The sequence below is a fragment of the Saccostrea cucullata genome, unplaced genomic scaffold, assembly GCF_032062105.1.
Source record: "Saccostrea cucullata isolate Sc308-1 unplaced genomic scaffold, CSIRO_AGI_Scuc_v1 ctg8223, whole genome shotgun sequence".
NCBI lineage: Eukaryota > Metazoa > Mollusca > Bivalvia > Ostreida > Ostreidae > Saccostrea > Saccostrea cuccullata.
Window position 1 is genome coordinate 1 of NW_026936561.1, and position 17,342 is coordinate 17,342.

The 17,342-nt window shown below is 32.6% G+C and overlaps 1 protein-coding gene and 1 long non-coding RNA gene across 2 annotated transcripts; one reads left to right on the plus strand and one right to left on the minus strand.

The window, feature by feature from the left end:
* Window positions 1-13,556: 13,556 nt before the first annotated feature.
* On the plus strand, window positions 13,557-15,111 carry LOC134245842 (uncharacterized). Its single transcript, XM_062728096.1, has 2 exons — window positions 13,557-13,867; window positions 14,719-15,111. Exons 1-2 carry the CDS (start codon window positions 13,572-13,574, stop codon window positions 15,008-15,010), a joined length of 588 nt encoding a protein of 195 aa, XP_062584080.1. The 5' UTR covers window positions 13,557-13,571; the 3' UTR covers window positions 15,011-15,111.
* A 708-nt stretch (window positions 15,112-15,819) lies between these two features.
* LOC134245843 (uncharacterized) lies at window positions 15,820-17,131 on the minus strand. The gene is made up of 3 exons (XR_009987532.1): window positions 17,031-17,131; window positions 16,701-16,796; window positions 15,820-16,025 (listed from the first exon to the last, which is right to left on the minus strand). It is a non-coding gene; the product is annotated as an uncharacterized LOC134245843 (long non-coding RNA).
* Between the last annotated feature and the right edge of the window lie 211 nt (window positions 17,132-17,342).

Below are 17,342 nucleotides of genomic sequence, written 5' to 3' on the forward strand. Positions count from 1 at the left end.
ATTAATGTTGAAATAAGACGTCAAAAACCTGAAATATTACAATTACACACAACATATAGACGACACATAGACAGACATTTAGACAGATAATTAAAACATAATAGACTTTACTTTAGAATAATTCTTACCGGGACACACACAGGAATTACAAATATTACTATCTGTTATTGACTATAGAGTAGAGTACACATCTAACCAATTCAACGGCTAGGCTCAGAGTGCCCGATGTTAGTGCGTGAAAGCGGGAATTTGGTGAATAGGATAAAGTCATGTGACTGTCCGTCTAGTGTCTAAAAATAACAACAACCTCATTCACACAAAGTCTTTCACACCACATTCTCACATATACGCAGCGCAAGTATAGTAATTAAAGGCAGTAAATAATACATAACCCTGGTTACATGTAGGCCTTCTCCGATTCAAAATTATAATTCATTTGATAATTAATTTTATTTAATATTCTATTTTACATCAAGGGAAGATCATTTGTATAATAACACAGAACTAGGACTCTTCAGTGGCCATTGTTGAAAACTGATTTAATTAGTGATAGAAATATGGCAAATGGTAAACAGCTATAAACCTTACAGAGAGATTACAAAAATCTTATTTGTGTATCAGTCATTTTATCAAGTCAATAAAATTTAGAGATCATAAAAGTATTATGTCAAATTTTCATAATGGGTCACATTGCCAGTGGTTAGAGCGACACGCCTAGAGTTGGGGAGTAAGAGCTGATTCCTACATCAAGGGTCTGAATCCAATGTAGTACATAGAGACTGGTCCCTCGGATGAGACCTGTGTTGGTGACGTGTCCACATTAACAAAAAGTTCTCTAAAGGGTAACAAATAAATACAAGTATATGACTGTATAATGAATCAATATATGTAACTTAAGAAATTGAAAATGGCCAATTGCCCATTTCATCAAGCTCAAGTCTATCATAATACATACTTCAGGTACCGGTAAATACTGTTCTGTTCATATCAAGAGAATCATTTTTATGGTTGTGATTTCTGATGTATTTAGAAACTGCACCACATTTAATACACAAGGTACAATAAAAACATGGTATTTCTAATGAACAATTACACCATGCACACTACCGGTAAATCAAGTTTTAGGTTGCTAAAACAGTGTTAATTGTTTCATATAGATCAAAACATGCACATGTGTCAGCATGATGTTTATGTATCTTTGTGTATAACTATTTTGTTCACGTACGACAATGTTTCAAACTCATAATGTATGGTATGAAACTTAATAAAATACTTCAACTTGAATAATGTCAGGCATTCTGAAAATTAGCAAGTCACTTTCATATCACAAAATCTGCAAGTTCTCAGGAATTTTACTTTCATGACTATACTACATGTACAAATTGGCATTTCACAGTGATACAATACTACACAATGGCATTCTCCCAACATGATGCCCTCTAACATGTCTAATATTTACGATTCTAGACTGCATGTATGTTAAAAATATATTCAACCCCTTCCTCGGCTGTGCAGCACAGTCTTCCATCAATAATAAAAACAATTCAGCAAAAAATAAATGTAGGATTCAAGAAACTACTCCTGCGAATAACAATGAACACATCCAGCAGTTATAATGAACAACAAACCTCACCTTTTCTGAAAGAACATAAGCGTGGGGGCAAATCTTTCGATTTTCCGAAAAAGTAAACACCGGATACAAGTTCATAACGATATTATCCTCTAAAACCAACCTACATTTAAAATTCCGGAATACTACAACACGTATTTTTTTTTAACATGATCGGGACGATGCAGAAAAACACATTCTAATAATCATACGAAAACATGCAAGATAAATACAATGGTACAAAATGCATGCGGCCGTTTTAACAGCAATTAATTATACGTATTACAACCTAAGCTGAGAATGATTTACAAGGCGCTTTTTCAAAATAATTATAACTGTACAATGGTCGATTTGAATTTTTGGAACGCGCCGTTTTGACCCAACTTTATTCTTACGATTGCAGACAATAAAAACAAAAATAAAGGTGCTCTGAACTGTAAAAAATAACTACCTGTATCTAATCTGTCGTTTGAGGTGCCTTTCTTCTGTGTAGAGTCAAAAGACCTTCTCATCTCTGTTGTTTTTCTTGAGCAAGTTCTTGGTGTTTTCTTCGCCATTTTGTCCCTCTTTCTTCTACTAAAAATCTAACCAATGAGAGAGAAGCATTCTATCGCGATACGCCACCTAGTGATTGAATGTAAGTCTCTACGGAAAATTCCCCTTAGTTTTTGCATTTCTCTTTTGGCAATATTTTTTTTTTACGTTTTATATTGCAGACGTCCTTGCATTTATGACAACTGAATGAACCTGTCAGTTTTAAATGCTTAGATAAAATTGATCGTGGAATCGAAGATGGGTATAAAACCGTATTTTAAGTCCCTTATTATCATGGTTATCATGATTATGGTAATTGTTGAAACGGACTTTCCAGATTTTTACAAATAGATTGAAAATCATATACACATGTTCTTAGATTATTGTGTAAAAAAAAGGTATACAAGTCAACAAAGTTATGCTGATGGCATATTATCCACATATAAGAGCGATTTTACCCCCCCCCCCCCTTTCTAGTAAGCGATACGAATTAGCTGGTTAAAACTTTATAACAAGTCTGCAAATTTATGTTTATATGTTTTTTAAAATCTTAATCTACGGGATACATTTTTATTTGTGTCCTAAAATAGAATAGATAAATTAACAAAGTACATGTAAGTTTATAATCATTGTTATACAGTGAATTATATAATGATTAATTTTGTACTTCGTAACTTAAATAAAACGAAGAAAAATATTACAAACTATATTAGAATGTGTTGTATGAGTCTCTGTCTCTGTCTCTCTCTGGTATTGCTTTTTATACCTTTTGTGAAACTCAAAAGCAAAATTGGAGTTATAAGAATTATTAATCAATTGTTAAAAATTTCCATCTCAGAAAATATCTACATGTACAATTTTAAAATAGTAAATACCGCTACTTCTCAGCATTAGACGATGAACAAAAAATTATTGGTTATTACTCAATACAGAAGATACGGAAACTCTTAATTTTGCGGGCAAATTTATAAATGATATCTTGTAATAGTGGTCATAGTCCTTTACACATGTCATGTATATTGTTGTTTACTAAATGTATTTATCTTTTTTTTTTTTTATCTTTTTCTTATTATTGTAATAACCTCACACTTTTCTGTTTTGGACTCTAAATTAGAAATAAAACGTTGTTTTATTGTGTACTTAGAAATAACCTAGAGAAAAAAGTTATGAAATAAAATTCATAGACTTTGTTTTCATTAGGTTGCGTGTCATCGATCTCTAAATATTTTCAATATTTGAAGTTAATACAATGGTGGCAAACAAGGAATACCATTAATTGTCGTTTTTTTGTGATTGCCGATTTCTTTGTGGAGAAATTGTAAAATAATATTGAAATTTTTTAAATAGTCTATTGAACTAGCAAATATTCTCCTTACCTGTAGATTAGTTCTATTATTTATTAGATTGATCTATAGATAAATATCTGAGAGGTTTTTCTTTTTTTTTCTTTTAATCACCAACACATAATAAACTTAATAGCTTATATGAAACATTTTATATAAAATATTTTATAAAACAATCTTATTTGTTTGATTTAGGTGAAGTTTTATATATATAGTGTGTGTGGGATTTTTTTTTTTTTTTTTTTTTTTTTAAATTTGAATGTTCAGACACCTTGGGGTCATTACTAGTGACTATACTGTGTATACCATGTACTGCATGTATATATTACGCCTGGTCACAGCCCATTGTTCCTCTAAGGTAGAAAAACCTCTCAATCCACATAGAATATACAAAAAATACACCAACACGGTAGCAGGTGTCTTCGCGACACGTGTCTCCCCACCTGTGGCACGTGAGGACAGGTGCCCGCGAGTGGGGTTCAAAGAAAAGGATTGAAAATTTGATCAACTTACATACTACTTTTATTAAAAAAAAGTGTTTTCTAAATCACAAATTTAGCACATTATACATCTCAATACGAATACAATTGAACATATTACTAAAAAGTATAGGTACCGCGTTTTCAGTAATATTGCATTAATTAACATCACGAAAGCAAGATATTTGAAAAAATAAATAAATAAATAAATAAAAAAGCCTACACATAATTTGCAATCTAATTAAAATGAGATCTTCCATTCGCTCCCAAGGTATTGTTTCACAAAAACAGACTTTTTACATTACCCAAATGCTTATATTAAGTCTTCCTCGTGCGAATAAGCATTTGGGTAACAAATGAGACGATTTAATCTTAATTAGATTGACATAATATGCTGCAGATCTTAAGAACCATGGCATCAAATGTTCAGGACATGTTTTCTTGCAATATTTACCCGCGGCTTTCGAATAAGATTAACGCCTGTTAAACGAATAAAATGTATTCATGAGAACGGAGATAAAAATACATATATGTACGAGATATTAAATCAATGTATTAAATTATAGACCTTATTACGCGCCTTTAATTTTCAAAATAAACCTTCCCATAAAAAAAAACAACTACAATGTAGCAACTATTGCACTATATATCTATGTTGAACACTGAATAGTAAAAAAGGCTTCCTAGTCAGTATGTGTTGTTAACAAATTGAATTATTGAAATGATAATTTTCCATTCAGGAATATAGATACATGTATAAGGAATATAAATGCAAAACTTGCTATCTCAGATAATGTAAACGTTCGCTCTCGTAATTATCTGTATTTCATGCACGATGAAGACACACTAATTTTCTTTTTTAAACAAATTAACATTAAATGTAATTGTAGACAGAGGAATTCGAACCTCCATATATAACCTTTGATTTGTTCTCATACGGAAGTACTGTAATATTTTGTGAAAATAATGTATGTTATGAAAAGAATTAATTCCCGAGGGGGAGTCTCGAGTTGGGTAATGTAGAAAATCCTGGTGAGAGGAATCGATTCTGTTTAGAAATGATATTTTTTTTAATTCCAGCACAATATGAAATAAATTAAATATGAAGCAAGGATCTTGTATAAAGTGCTTATCATTGATATCAATATCGGTATGTGTCAGTTTACACAGAGCACATCTCAAAATCTGAATATGAACTAGTAGATATCTGGTATTTAAAAATAAAACCATTTTTTAAAATGTATAAGTAAATAAAAATATGATATGGGTTGATTTTTCTACTCTTTTGAAAAAAAATATAATAAAAAACAGTTTCAGTTCGGTTTCAGCATGCGAAAACCATACAGAATCAAAATCAATAGTAAAGATAATATGAGTTGATTTTTCTACCCTTTTGAAAAAAAAATAATAGAAAAAAATTCAGTTCGGTTTCAGCATGCGGAAACCATATGGAATCGAAATCAGTAGTAAAAAAGTCATTTGAATTGATTTTTTTTACCCATTTGAAAAAAAAGAAAAGAAAAAGTTTCAGTTCGGTTTCAGCATGCGGAAACCATATGGAATCGAAATCAATAGTTTCCGGAAACTGAAACCTACTGAAACTAAAAAGTATCGTTGAATTGACATTTCATTAAATTTTACACTGGTTTCCGTTTTGCGGAAACTATTTGGAAACAAACCTAATAGTTTCAGCATACGGAAACCCTACAGAAACTTGCTGAAACTATAATATAGTTTCCGCATTGCGGAAACCATACAGGAAACTTCAACGCCAAGTTTCAGTAAGGTTTCCATATAGTTTCAGTTTTGCGGAAACTGGACTTTTCACCCAGTGAATATTTTAATTATAAGCGATATTGAACTAAAGATGCTCAAAATATTGTGATATATATCAGAAAAATTAAATTTAATGATGGAAAACTTAATTTCATTACCTTATTACGAATACCTCAGTCAAAATCACATCTCATCTTATCAATAAATTCAACGGAAGACCTACTCGTTGCTCGCAACGAGATCTCATCTAGTTATTATTAGGTCTTTCCACCTTTCTGTGGAAAGACCTATTGATTTTCTTCTGTTTCTTTTTTTTATTATTAGGTCTTTCCACCTTTCTGTGGAAAGACCTCTTGAAATGCTTCTGTTTTTTATTTTATTTCTCACCTTATGTTTTGACACCGTAAGACTTATCGAAAAACTTTATAGTTCATGATACTGGATATTAAAAGTTATTCCGAAAAACGACCCCCTATGTTAGAACTTTGACCCCTTTCGAAGTTATTGCCCCTTTCGCAAGAAATGTCTGTTATCGCTACTTCTCCAAAACCGTAAACCGCAGAGATTCCAAACCTAAATTAATGTTTACGACTAATTTAGTAGACTCTCCAATCAAACATTGCGAAAGGATTCGTAAGCTCTTATAACAAATTATTGCCCCTGAATGTTTGCAATGTTCACAAATATCAAGAACTTTTCTAAAACGACAAGGTGTATAGACGTGGGACCAACTGCAAAAGATTCATTGACCTTTGACCTTAAAATCTAGGTCAAGGTCAAAGGTCAAGGTCATTCAAAATATGTAAAATTAAGCATTTTTAATAGCTCTTTTGTTCTTAACCAAATTCTAAACATCTTTGCATCTTCAATATGTACTCTTAAAACCATTTCAGAGATTTCATTCTTGTCCCCTAAGATTGACCCCTCTAAAAGTTAGTGCCCCCTTCAGTGTAAACCCTTGTTATCGCTACTCCTCCGAAACCGTAAACCGTAGAGGTACAAAACCTTCAACAATGTCTGCTACTAATTTAGAACACTTCTCATTCCATTAGTGCAAAAGAATTCGTAAACCATTTTAAGTAGTTATTGCCCCTGCTAGTTGATGATGTTTACGAAGAACTAAAAACTTCTTAACGACAAGTCGTAAAGACATGGGCCCAACTGCATGAGATCTTTTGACCTTTGACCTTGAAGAATAGGTCAAGGTCAAAGGTCAGGGTCATTGGAATACTAGAGAAATTGTCGATTAAGCTATTTTTAAAAAATCCAAATGACCTTGACCTTGATATTTGACCTTGACCTTTGACCTTGACCCCTAACTCAAAAAGTAATAAAGAAATATTCATTACCTTTATCTAGATTCATCTTCAAGTGTTAATCTCAAGTTTATCTTTCACTCTTTCTTTTTTTTATGGATGACCTTTGACCTTGATAAATGACCTTGACCTTTGACCCCCTATTGACCCAAAGGTCACAATCAAGCTTAAGGTCGTTGAGGTATTTGCAACCCTTACTCTTACAAATGCTTATAACCCCCCCCCTTCCTTTCTTAAAAAAAAAAAATCAACAGCAGCATAGAAAAAATGTCTAAAAGTCTAACGATACGATATATCGACATAAGATTCGGAGTAAAAGCAAGAAGAGACCTTAAAGAAAGTGTCCTGAGAGTTTTAAGGTGAGTCTCTGAAATATAATGAAATACTAGTGAAAATCGGCAAAATCTGCATTTTTTTCTGTCTGAAATTTAGTTATTGCTGAGCATAAAAATTAATTAAAGCCCGTATTGGCTATTTCTGCAATTTTTGTTAATATCATTCGATTCTCCTGCTCTATTACGACATTTTAATGCCAAGTATTCTTGCGTTCTTTAGTGTATGGAATTTATTTCAATTTTATTTGGATTTAATATTAATTGAATGAATCTTGATTTCATTTGAAATTTGATTTTTTTTTTCTAGAATAACATAATCCCAAGAAATAGCGACTTTCAGCCTAGTAAAAAGAAATACACGTTTCTTCCCTGTGTTTCCCATCTAGAATTACATGTTTGGAATTTTATTTATGCTACTTACATTGAATTTCTTGCCTATTTCGGTAAGGAATGTTAAAACCCGAACCCGATTCTCTGTTCTCCTTTTCCATAAATACAAACTGCCTTGCATCTCTCGCTTATGTTTTTCACATGCTCTTAAATAATTTATCGCCATCCATTTCAAACATAAAACAACTCAAATCGGATATTTTCAAACATTTCTTTAATACATGTATAATGCACATATGATGCAGGTACACATGGGACATTTCACGACGTTTTCACTTACGCTTCCGTCTTGATGCGCAGATCAAATGCATGTTATTCATATTAATAGGTATATCATAATTTTAATCAGACCCTACCCCTTACATCTTAACTCGAAAACAATCTCATTCAAGCTCATATATACACCTAGGAGCGTGTTACAGTGTTTTTAACGTGCTCTCTTTTCGTAGTCAATGAATCCGTGGTTATCCCCGAGTCGACTCGTCTGTTTACGGTATATTTATAACAACTGCGAGTCCGATCTAAAATCCTAGTACAGAAATGAGAATTTTGCTGTTTTATTTATTTTCTTGCTTTTTTTCTACTTTTTTCAGCCCAAATGATATTGAAACACTTAAAAAGGTGGAAAGACGTCTTATTGTTCTCTGAACAATTAGTTTACTAGTTATTTTTTATTATTTTTCCGCCGTGTGATTTTGAGTTTCACAAGATTTATCGAAAAGATTTTTAGTCCATAAGAAAGTACTTCATAAAAGATTTTCGCAGTTGACCCTGCGTATATGAACTTTGATCCCTTTCGGAGTTATTACCCCTTTCACAAGAAAGCTTGTTATCGCTACTCCTCCGAAACCATGAACCATAGAGAAATGAAACCTTCACTATTGTCTTCGACTAATTTAGTAGACACTCCAATGATTTATTGCGAAAGTATTCATTGACCCGTTCAAAGAGGTATTGCCCCTGAAACTTTTTGAATTTTACAAATAATTAAAAATTTTCAAAACCAGAAGTCATAGAGATATGGGACCAACTGCATAAGATTCATTGACCTTTGACCTTAAAATTCATTTAAGGTCAAAGGTCAAGGTCATTCCAAATATGTGAAATTTCGCTCTTTTTATATCTCTTTTGTCTTTCATCATATACTTAATGTTTATGCATCATTAATATGTACTTTTAAAACTATTTCAAAGATTTCATTCTTGTCCCTTAACATTAAACCTTTTTAAAGTTATAGCCCCTTTTGCGAAAAACCTTGTTATCGCTACTCCTCCGAAACCATGAACCGTAGAGAAATGAAACCTTCTCTAATGTCTTCGACTAATTTAGTAGACACTCCAATGATTCATTGCAAAAGTATTCGTTGACCCCTTCAATGAGTTATTGCCCCTGGAAGTTATTGAATTTTACAAATAATTAGAAATTTTCAAAATGAGAAGTCGTAGAGACATGGGACCAACTGCTTAAGATTTGTTGACCTTTGATCTTGAAATTTATGCAAAGGTCAAAGGTCAAGGTCATTCCAAAACTGAGAAATTAAGCATTTCTTATATCTCTTTTGTCTTTCAAGATATGCTTTATGTCTTTACATCATTGATATGTACTTTGAAAACAATTTCAAAGATTTCATTCTTGTCCCCTAACATTGACCCTCTCTAAAGTTATTGCCCCTTGTGTGAAAAACCTTGTTATCGCTACACCTCCGAAACTGTAAACCATAGAGGCACGAAACCTTCACAAATATCTTAAGCGTCTTAAGATACAACTTCAGTGTATCATTGCGTAAGGATCTGATGACCCCTTATATGAGTTATTGCCCTTTAACGCATAAGTGCTTACTATTAAATCTTATAACTTTAAAAATATAAGTAGTAGAGACATGGGGTCAATTGGAATGTGGCCCTTGATCTTTACCCTTGAAGATCTGATCAAAGTCAAAGGTCAAGGTCATTTATTTTTTTTTTTCAATTTTAACTATCTTTTAAGCCATTTTCCAATAAAATCAAATTTAGAGAGTAAAATATAAAACTATAAGAAATTTAAAAAGGTGGAAAGACCTCTTATTGTTCTGTGAACAATAAGTCTCCTAGTTATTATTCTTTTTTCTTCTTATTTCTTCTCCGGTACTTTTTTGACCGGAAGTGTTCTCAGAAACTGTTCACCAAACTAAGTTAAAACCTTTTTAGGGTTAGTAGGCATGTTGTGTAGATGTGTTGAACGAAGGTCATTTTGCTCGCATTCGCATGCACGTGCAGGCGCGTGCAATGAGTAAAATGACTGATATATTTAATATGGTTGTAACTTTTATATTTTTCGATAAAATGTTTTGAAACTCATTATATAAAGATATATAAGTTGTGTAGATAAGATGACATGGTCAAATTTGCATGAACTCACGCGCATGCACGTGCTCTTTGCTCTGATTGGCTGAAACAGAAATCTTAATATCTTTTTTGTTTTATGATTGAATGCTTTGAAATTTATAACATAGACATGCATTATGATGTACTACAATATGATATATAAAATTTTTCATGAAATTACGCGCATGCACGTGCGCTGCAATCTGATTGGCTAAAACTTTAAATGACTATAACTCCCTTGGTTTTCAACCAAACAGCATGGGATTTAAAACATAGATAGACATAAAGGACTCCTACAAGATGGTATGGTCACCATTCACATGCATGCACGTGTGTGCACGTGCACTTTGCTCTGATTGGCTGAAACAAAAATCAATATCTTTCCTGTTTTTTTTACAAAATGCTTTGAAATTTAAAACATAGGCATACTTTAAGATGTCCTACAATATGATATAATAATTTTCATGAAAACACGCGCATGCACGTGCGCTGCAATCTGATTGGCTTAAACTTTAAATGGCTATGACTCCCTTGTTTTTCAACCAAACAGGATGGGATTAAGAACATAGACATACATAATGGACTCCTACAAGAAGGTATGGTCATCATCCACGTGCGTGCACGTGCAATGAGTAAAACAGTGTAGACAAGATGATATCGTCATGACGCTCATGCAATCACATGCGCACACCTGCATTGCTTAAATTTGAAATACTTGGTATACTTTGAGAAAACGTTGTTTACGTCTTAAATGCATAGATTTTGCCTTCTTTAATGAAACTTACAGGGAATATGGCACGAGAAGAGAGTTGGGAAGCGTTTGGGGAATATCTGTAACGGTTCCCGTTACAATTAGCACTAGTTGGTTATATTCTTGTTGAGAAATGATCTCAATAGAGCCATCTTTTTTTTTTTATTTTAACTGGTATACCTCTGTCTACATCTTACTCTGAAAGAACGCTCTTTCCAAACTGAATTTTACTCATTCCATTACTCCTTTCTTTACTGGAGGTGTTACCCATGGTTAATATGAAAAGTCAAAATCTGATGTTACACCTTGTATTTGTACCCGTTTTGTCTATATTTAGAATTTCCTCAAGCTTATATTATATAACTATTTTTGTTTTCAACTAAGACATTATTTTTTTGATTTTCCATAATTCTCTAGTGAGGGCTTATGGAAATGATCTATGTCTAATCTCAGAATGGTGAAAGACTATCAGATTATGCAAAGACTAACAGAATATCATCTCTTGGAAAACCGAAACAAGAAAATAAAACAGGAGGTGGATGGAGGATTTCAGAAGCACATAAATATGATTTCCAACGAAATTTAACCAGTACGATCATAGATTGTGGTTTACACGATGACAAAGAAAGGACCCAGGATTGTATCTTTCAATGTCAGACACTGACTATGGATAAGATGTAGCCATTTATCAAATTGAGATCTAGTCAAATCAAGTATTGAAAACATGATTTGCTGATAGCATGAGCTATTTAAAAATTAATTCTCACTAACTTCAAAGTATCTCAATGTGACTTTTATTTTTACCAATTCATATTGAAGACAGTTGTTATGTATAAGAAGTATACATTTAAACCTTTTTTTTTTCATCTTATTTATATACCCCCCCCCCCCCCCCTTAGAAATTACACAGATATTCAGATGCTAGATTTGATGTAATTATTCCTGGAAATGTAAATATATTGTATTTCGACACTGTGCTGGATAAATAACAACGTCAGGAATAGAAATCTCCATTTACAGTTAATTACATGTGTTTTGGAATTCTTGTAGTGTCTTCGAATTTGTACACACTGTTGCAAAATCGTATATACCAATCTCAAAACAATACACTAAATGTATTTCAATAATTTTGAGTTGTTTTAACAAATATATTGTCTCTTACGTCGATTCAACCAAATTAGAACTTATATTTTTGATCGGACGCTGCCCCGTGCCGACGGCCGACGTCTCTTTTTCTGTTGAGTTTTGACACGTACTTGTTAAGGTTTTCTTTGTGTATTTTCGTTGTCTATATAGTAAGCGATATTTAAGATATAAAATGATAATAACCTCTTTATTTGTGTTACATAAAAGTTTTACTAATTTTTGACTTGTTTTATATAAAAAATAATCATCTTAATCCGAACCCTTTATATCAGAGTTTACATCATTTTAACCTTGGTCCGTGCGCACTATCCGCGACATCTAAAGACTCCGATTTTTCAAAAAATATTACGTTCCATCAGTAAAAACTAAATCATTCTGATTTGTTTTTTCATAAGAAATATTTTGATATACAACAGATTTATATAGAACCATTTATTTTCACAAAAACGTCATTGTCCACGAACTTTTTGGACAACCCTCGTATGATGAAGGGGAAAAAAGGTCAAAAGCTCTCCACTTCATATCTTTCATATCCTGTCATACACAGCAATAGATAAATTGCAGTCATTTAACAAACTGAGGTCTTATCAAATCCTTGAATTGATATCGTGATTTTCTGATAGTATGAGATTTTCAAAAAACTAATTCCCAGACTTCAAAGTATCTACATTTAACTTTTAATTCGTCCAGTTCAAATTGAAGACAGTTGTTATGTATGATTTTTATACATAGGATCCTCTATTTTCTACAACCCTAACAAATTACACAGATGTTTAGAAGCTAGCTTTGGTGTAATTATTACTTTCCTGGAACTGTAAATACATTTTTTGTGTGTATGTGTGTGTCCTATTTTGAATTTAATAGGTCTCAATAGGACGCCCCTAAAGATGCAAGTGTCCTCTAATCTGTGATGTAATAATATCTTGAATATTTCTATCATCCCATAGACTTCATGCTAACTTCACAGAACAGGTTAGAGTAATACGTTTAGTTTTATATGATAATTTGTCAAGGTCAAAACATGAGATTATTGAGATAACAATCTTTGAAAATAATTTGTAACCTACAAACTTCACATCACAAGTAAAGAATGCAGGATCACAGATATTTTACTTGATTGATGAGTCTCAGCATTCTGGAAAGGGGGCAAACTCTGTTGCCAGTATGATTCACCACCATTTTCAACATAAAGGTTTTGGAGAAATGAATTTACAACTCCATATGGACAACTGCACTGGTCAAAATAAAAAAAACACTGTTATTGGTTATGTATTCCAATCCAATTGTCTATATATTAACTACCATTTGTGCGGGTGGTGTTTTTGCAAAAATTAATACAATAGGTGTCCTCATGTCAAATGCATCCATGTTTTCATGTGGTACATGTAATAAAATACACTGGAAAATTATTGTCAATTCATTTGCTCTGTTTTTTTAGTTTAGTTTCATAATCAAGTTCTTTTAGAAGTGCCTTTAGAGATCTTGTCTCTTTTGAATATTATTTTAAAAGAATGTCTTGTAGATATGGGATGTGGCGAGTTATGACAGGCAGACATATGACCATTGAGTTTTCTCTGATGGAGGCAGGCCACACAAAGTTTCATCCCGACTGGCATTTTGGGCTCTGGAAGGTGAAATGGCGAGGAACAACTGCAGATAATCTTGAGGAAGTGGCAAATTCCGTTGCTCATTCATCTAGGAATAACCATAATATTCCCCAGCTTGTAGAGGATCCCCAGTATCCAGTCATTTTCTATGACTGGAGCACGTTTCTCAAGCAGTACTTCAAGCCAATACCTCAACTCAAGCAGTATCATCATTTTCGGTATGCATTATATTGCTTGCCTGTGTTTTTTAGCAATTAATTTATTGAAGGTTGGGTTATCACAGAATAACAAATGCACAGAGGGGCATAGATAAGATGTTCAAATTTACTGTAGACATACTTTTTTCCACGCTGTCATAATTCTGCAGAATCTTGATTTTTGTTTAATCTGCAGGAAGAAAATCATGTGGATTTCTTAACTGTCCCTATATATACCTAACATGTTTATCAAGTATGCTTTGACAAATTTCTGCGAAAAATTTGTGACCGCGTACATACCGTAAATTAATAGCATACGAAAAAAGTACTTCTACGGTATTATATTTTTTTTCATTTTATTTATTTGGGTCAGAATTTCATGACTTTAGTAAAACCTGAGATTTTCAGACCAAAACGTTATCAAAATTAATTTAGAATTTTTCTTTATACATGTTCAATTTATTAAATATATATATTTGGTGTTTGTTTGTCATACATTCTTTTATTTTCGTATGCTTGTATAATTTATCCCTCAATTAAAAATCTTTATATTGTCAAATTAAAAAAAATACATGACATGTATACAAAAAAAATTCCAAAAAGCAAACACCAAATACATCAAATTTTAAGCCGATGTTGACAAATGCAAATTTTTAGTGTAAGATTATGAAGAATTCTGTTAGCATTGAATTCTGAAAATTTTTGTATTACATGTTTGTTGCTAAAACACAACCGAGGAGAAATTCTTAACAAATTAAATGCCATGACTGTGCTCCTTCAATACCTTTTGTTAGTTAATTAATTAAAATGTGTAGGTAAATATATAAAAAAAACAATATATGTTGGAAATCTAACATCTTTGACTTTTGCAGCATGACACACGAACATCCTGGAGTAGTCCATCTACGAAAGTATGCTGGAGATGAAGGAATAACTGTCAACATCCAGAAACACAAAGATTTCAGGTTTCCAAACATGGATGCCTCTCTTCCAACTGTCATGAAAGCATGTGGCCTTGACGCACAGCGACAGTGGTATTTATACGACGAGGTGGCCCCATACTGTGCCAGTCATGAGGCATGTCCCCGCCCAAGTGTACCAAAACCATCAGCCATAAAAGTTGAACAGAAAGTGAAATTAGGAAAGAGAAAATGTGCAAATTAACATTGTAACAAATCAATGTAATTTACATGCTGTCATGGATGTTAAGAGTTTGATTTTATCCAGTTCTTAAAACTGTTATATCCTGTTGTATTAATTTGATCAAACAATATGTGTTTAAGAATGAAATAACATCTATTTCAAATTGTGTTACTTCATTGCTTTTATGTAAATTTAAATTCGCAGAAATCACCAATATCAGATAAAGCAAGATGTGTTCATGAAACACCATGTTCCCGGTGGCCCCTAAGTTTGAAAAAGCTATTTTTAGTATATAGGTCACAGTCAAGGTCACAAGGTCATTAACCTTAGTGTCATTTGAAAGAGCTTAATTTAGTGGAGTATGCATAGAAAGTATGAAGTTTCTATCTCGTATTGTTAAAAATGTATTGCAAATGTTCAAAAAGACTATTTTAAGCATATACAAGTAGGTCACAGTCAAGGTCACAAGGTCATTGACCTTGGTGTCATTTGAAAGAGCTTGGTTACTGGAATATGCATACCAAATATGAGGTTTCTATCTCTCATGGTTCAAAAGTTATGGCGAAGGTTAACGTGTAAAGATAGACAGGACAAAAACAGTATGCGCCCCTGATCTATCGATCCGGGCGCATAACAACCAATTAGTAAAGTCCAATTTTCTTGACAATGAATAGGGATATCAAAGAAAAAACAACACATAGTTGTTACTGGGGGTCATTTCTACTAGATAGTATAAAAATCTCATTTTCTCCCAGGTACCTCATTTGGGCCAAAATTCTCATGGCATGTCTAATATTTTGAGTATGATTGGACAAATTTCTGTGGTGATTTGGAGACTGCCTAAATAAATACCTCGTGGAAAAAAGAAGTACTTCTACATTATTCAGTCATTACAAGCAAACCTCATATTGATGCACTTTGCATCTTACACATACATCACTTTCTCTAAGCAGAAGGAAAAGACTGCCAGAGGGAAGAGGAATTCGACACATCCCAAAATGATGAAGTTCCATCCCAACAGCCAGACGGTGCGTGTCTGAAAACATAATAGATCAAATAAATTTCGGTCATTAAAATAAATGTTGTTTAAATACATTTTTTTTTATATAATGTACAGGCTCAGATGTGGAAACTTCCAAATTCACTGAAAATCAGGATAATGGTATGTAAATATATGAATTATTATACAATTATGGAGATTCGGTGTAGGTCAATATGTGGTTATAAGGACTCATGGCAATTGATATTGAACGAAGACACAGAAAGTGATGGCGACCAAGACTGCGAGGTCTCTATCATGGTCCGTGTCTTCAATCAATATCACCGGCCACGAGTCCTTATAACCACATATTGACCCTTCAGTGAAGTCCATAATAGTTATATTTATACTCACTCAAAATTAATGCACTGACACGAGTCAGTTCTAACTATTAAACAGATTTGGCTGTCATTACATCACACAAGTCTCAATAGTTTAAAACATGATTTATATATTATGACGTCATGTTCAATGTAACTTCAGTGCAACCGAACAATGTGTTGTGCAATATTATTTTCTGTCAATGCGCTTTCTTGATGATATCACAAAAGGAGGAATATCACATGAAGTCCTTTCAGCCAATGAAAATTACAAAAATAATCTTATATAATATTTTCCAGTATTTCTCAGTGTAATAAACAGATAAAAAAACTGAAATATTCTACAACTTACCTTCTCATAGGAAATGGAGAAAATGGTCAGAAGCAGGAAGAGGAGGACAATAATGGTGATGATGTTCAATCTCTGCTGCCAAATGATGGTACGTGTCTAAAAAAATGTACTATGTCATGTAAAAATTCTGACATGATGAAAAAAAACATTTCATAACCACTGTACACTTTTTCTGTACAGATTCAGGTGGGAATTAAATATTTTCCAAATTTCTTTCATTGTGATATTTAAAATTTCAAAATTTAAAATTTAAATTTTAAATTGAATTTCAAAATTACAAAATTTGAATATTTTTTCATAAATCTTAAACTGAAATATTCTACAACTTACCTTCTCATAGGAAATGGAGAAAATGGCCAGAAGCAGGAAGAGGAGGACAATAATGGTGATGATGTTCAATCTCTGTTGCCAAATGATGGTACGTGTCTAAAAAAATGTACTATGCCATGTAAAAATCCTGACATGGATCAAAAAAAGAGATTTATAGTCATTGTACACTTTTCTGTACAGATTCAGATGGGACAACTTTCAAACCAACTACAAACGAGAATTTCTGTAGGAGATTGCATGTCTACTCTTTCAAAAAAAAAATGAGATAATTTATAAAATTTTCTTTTAAATGTTAAAAGCAAAGAAAAGATG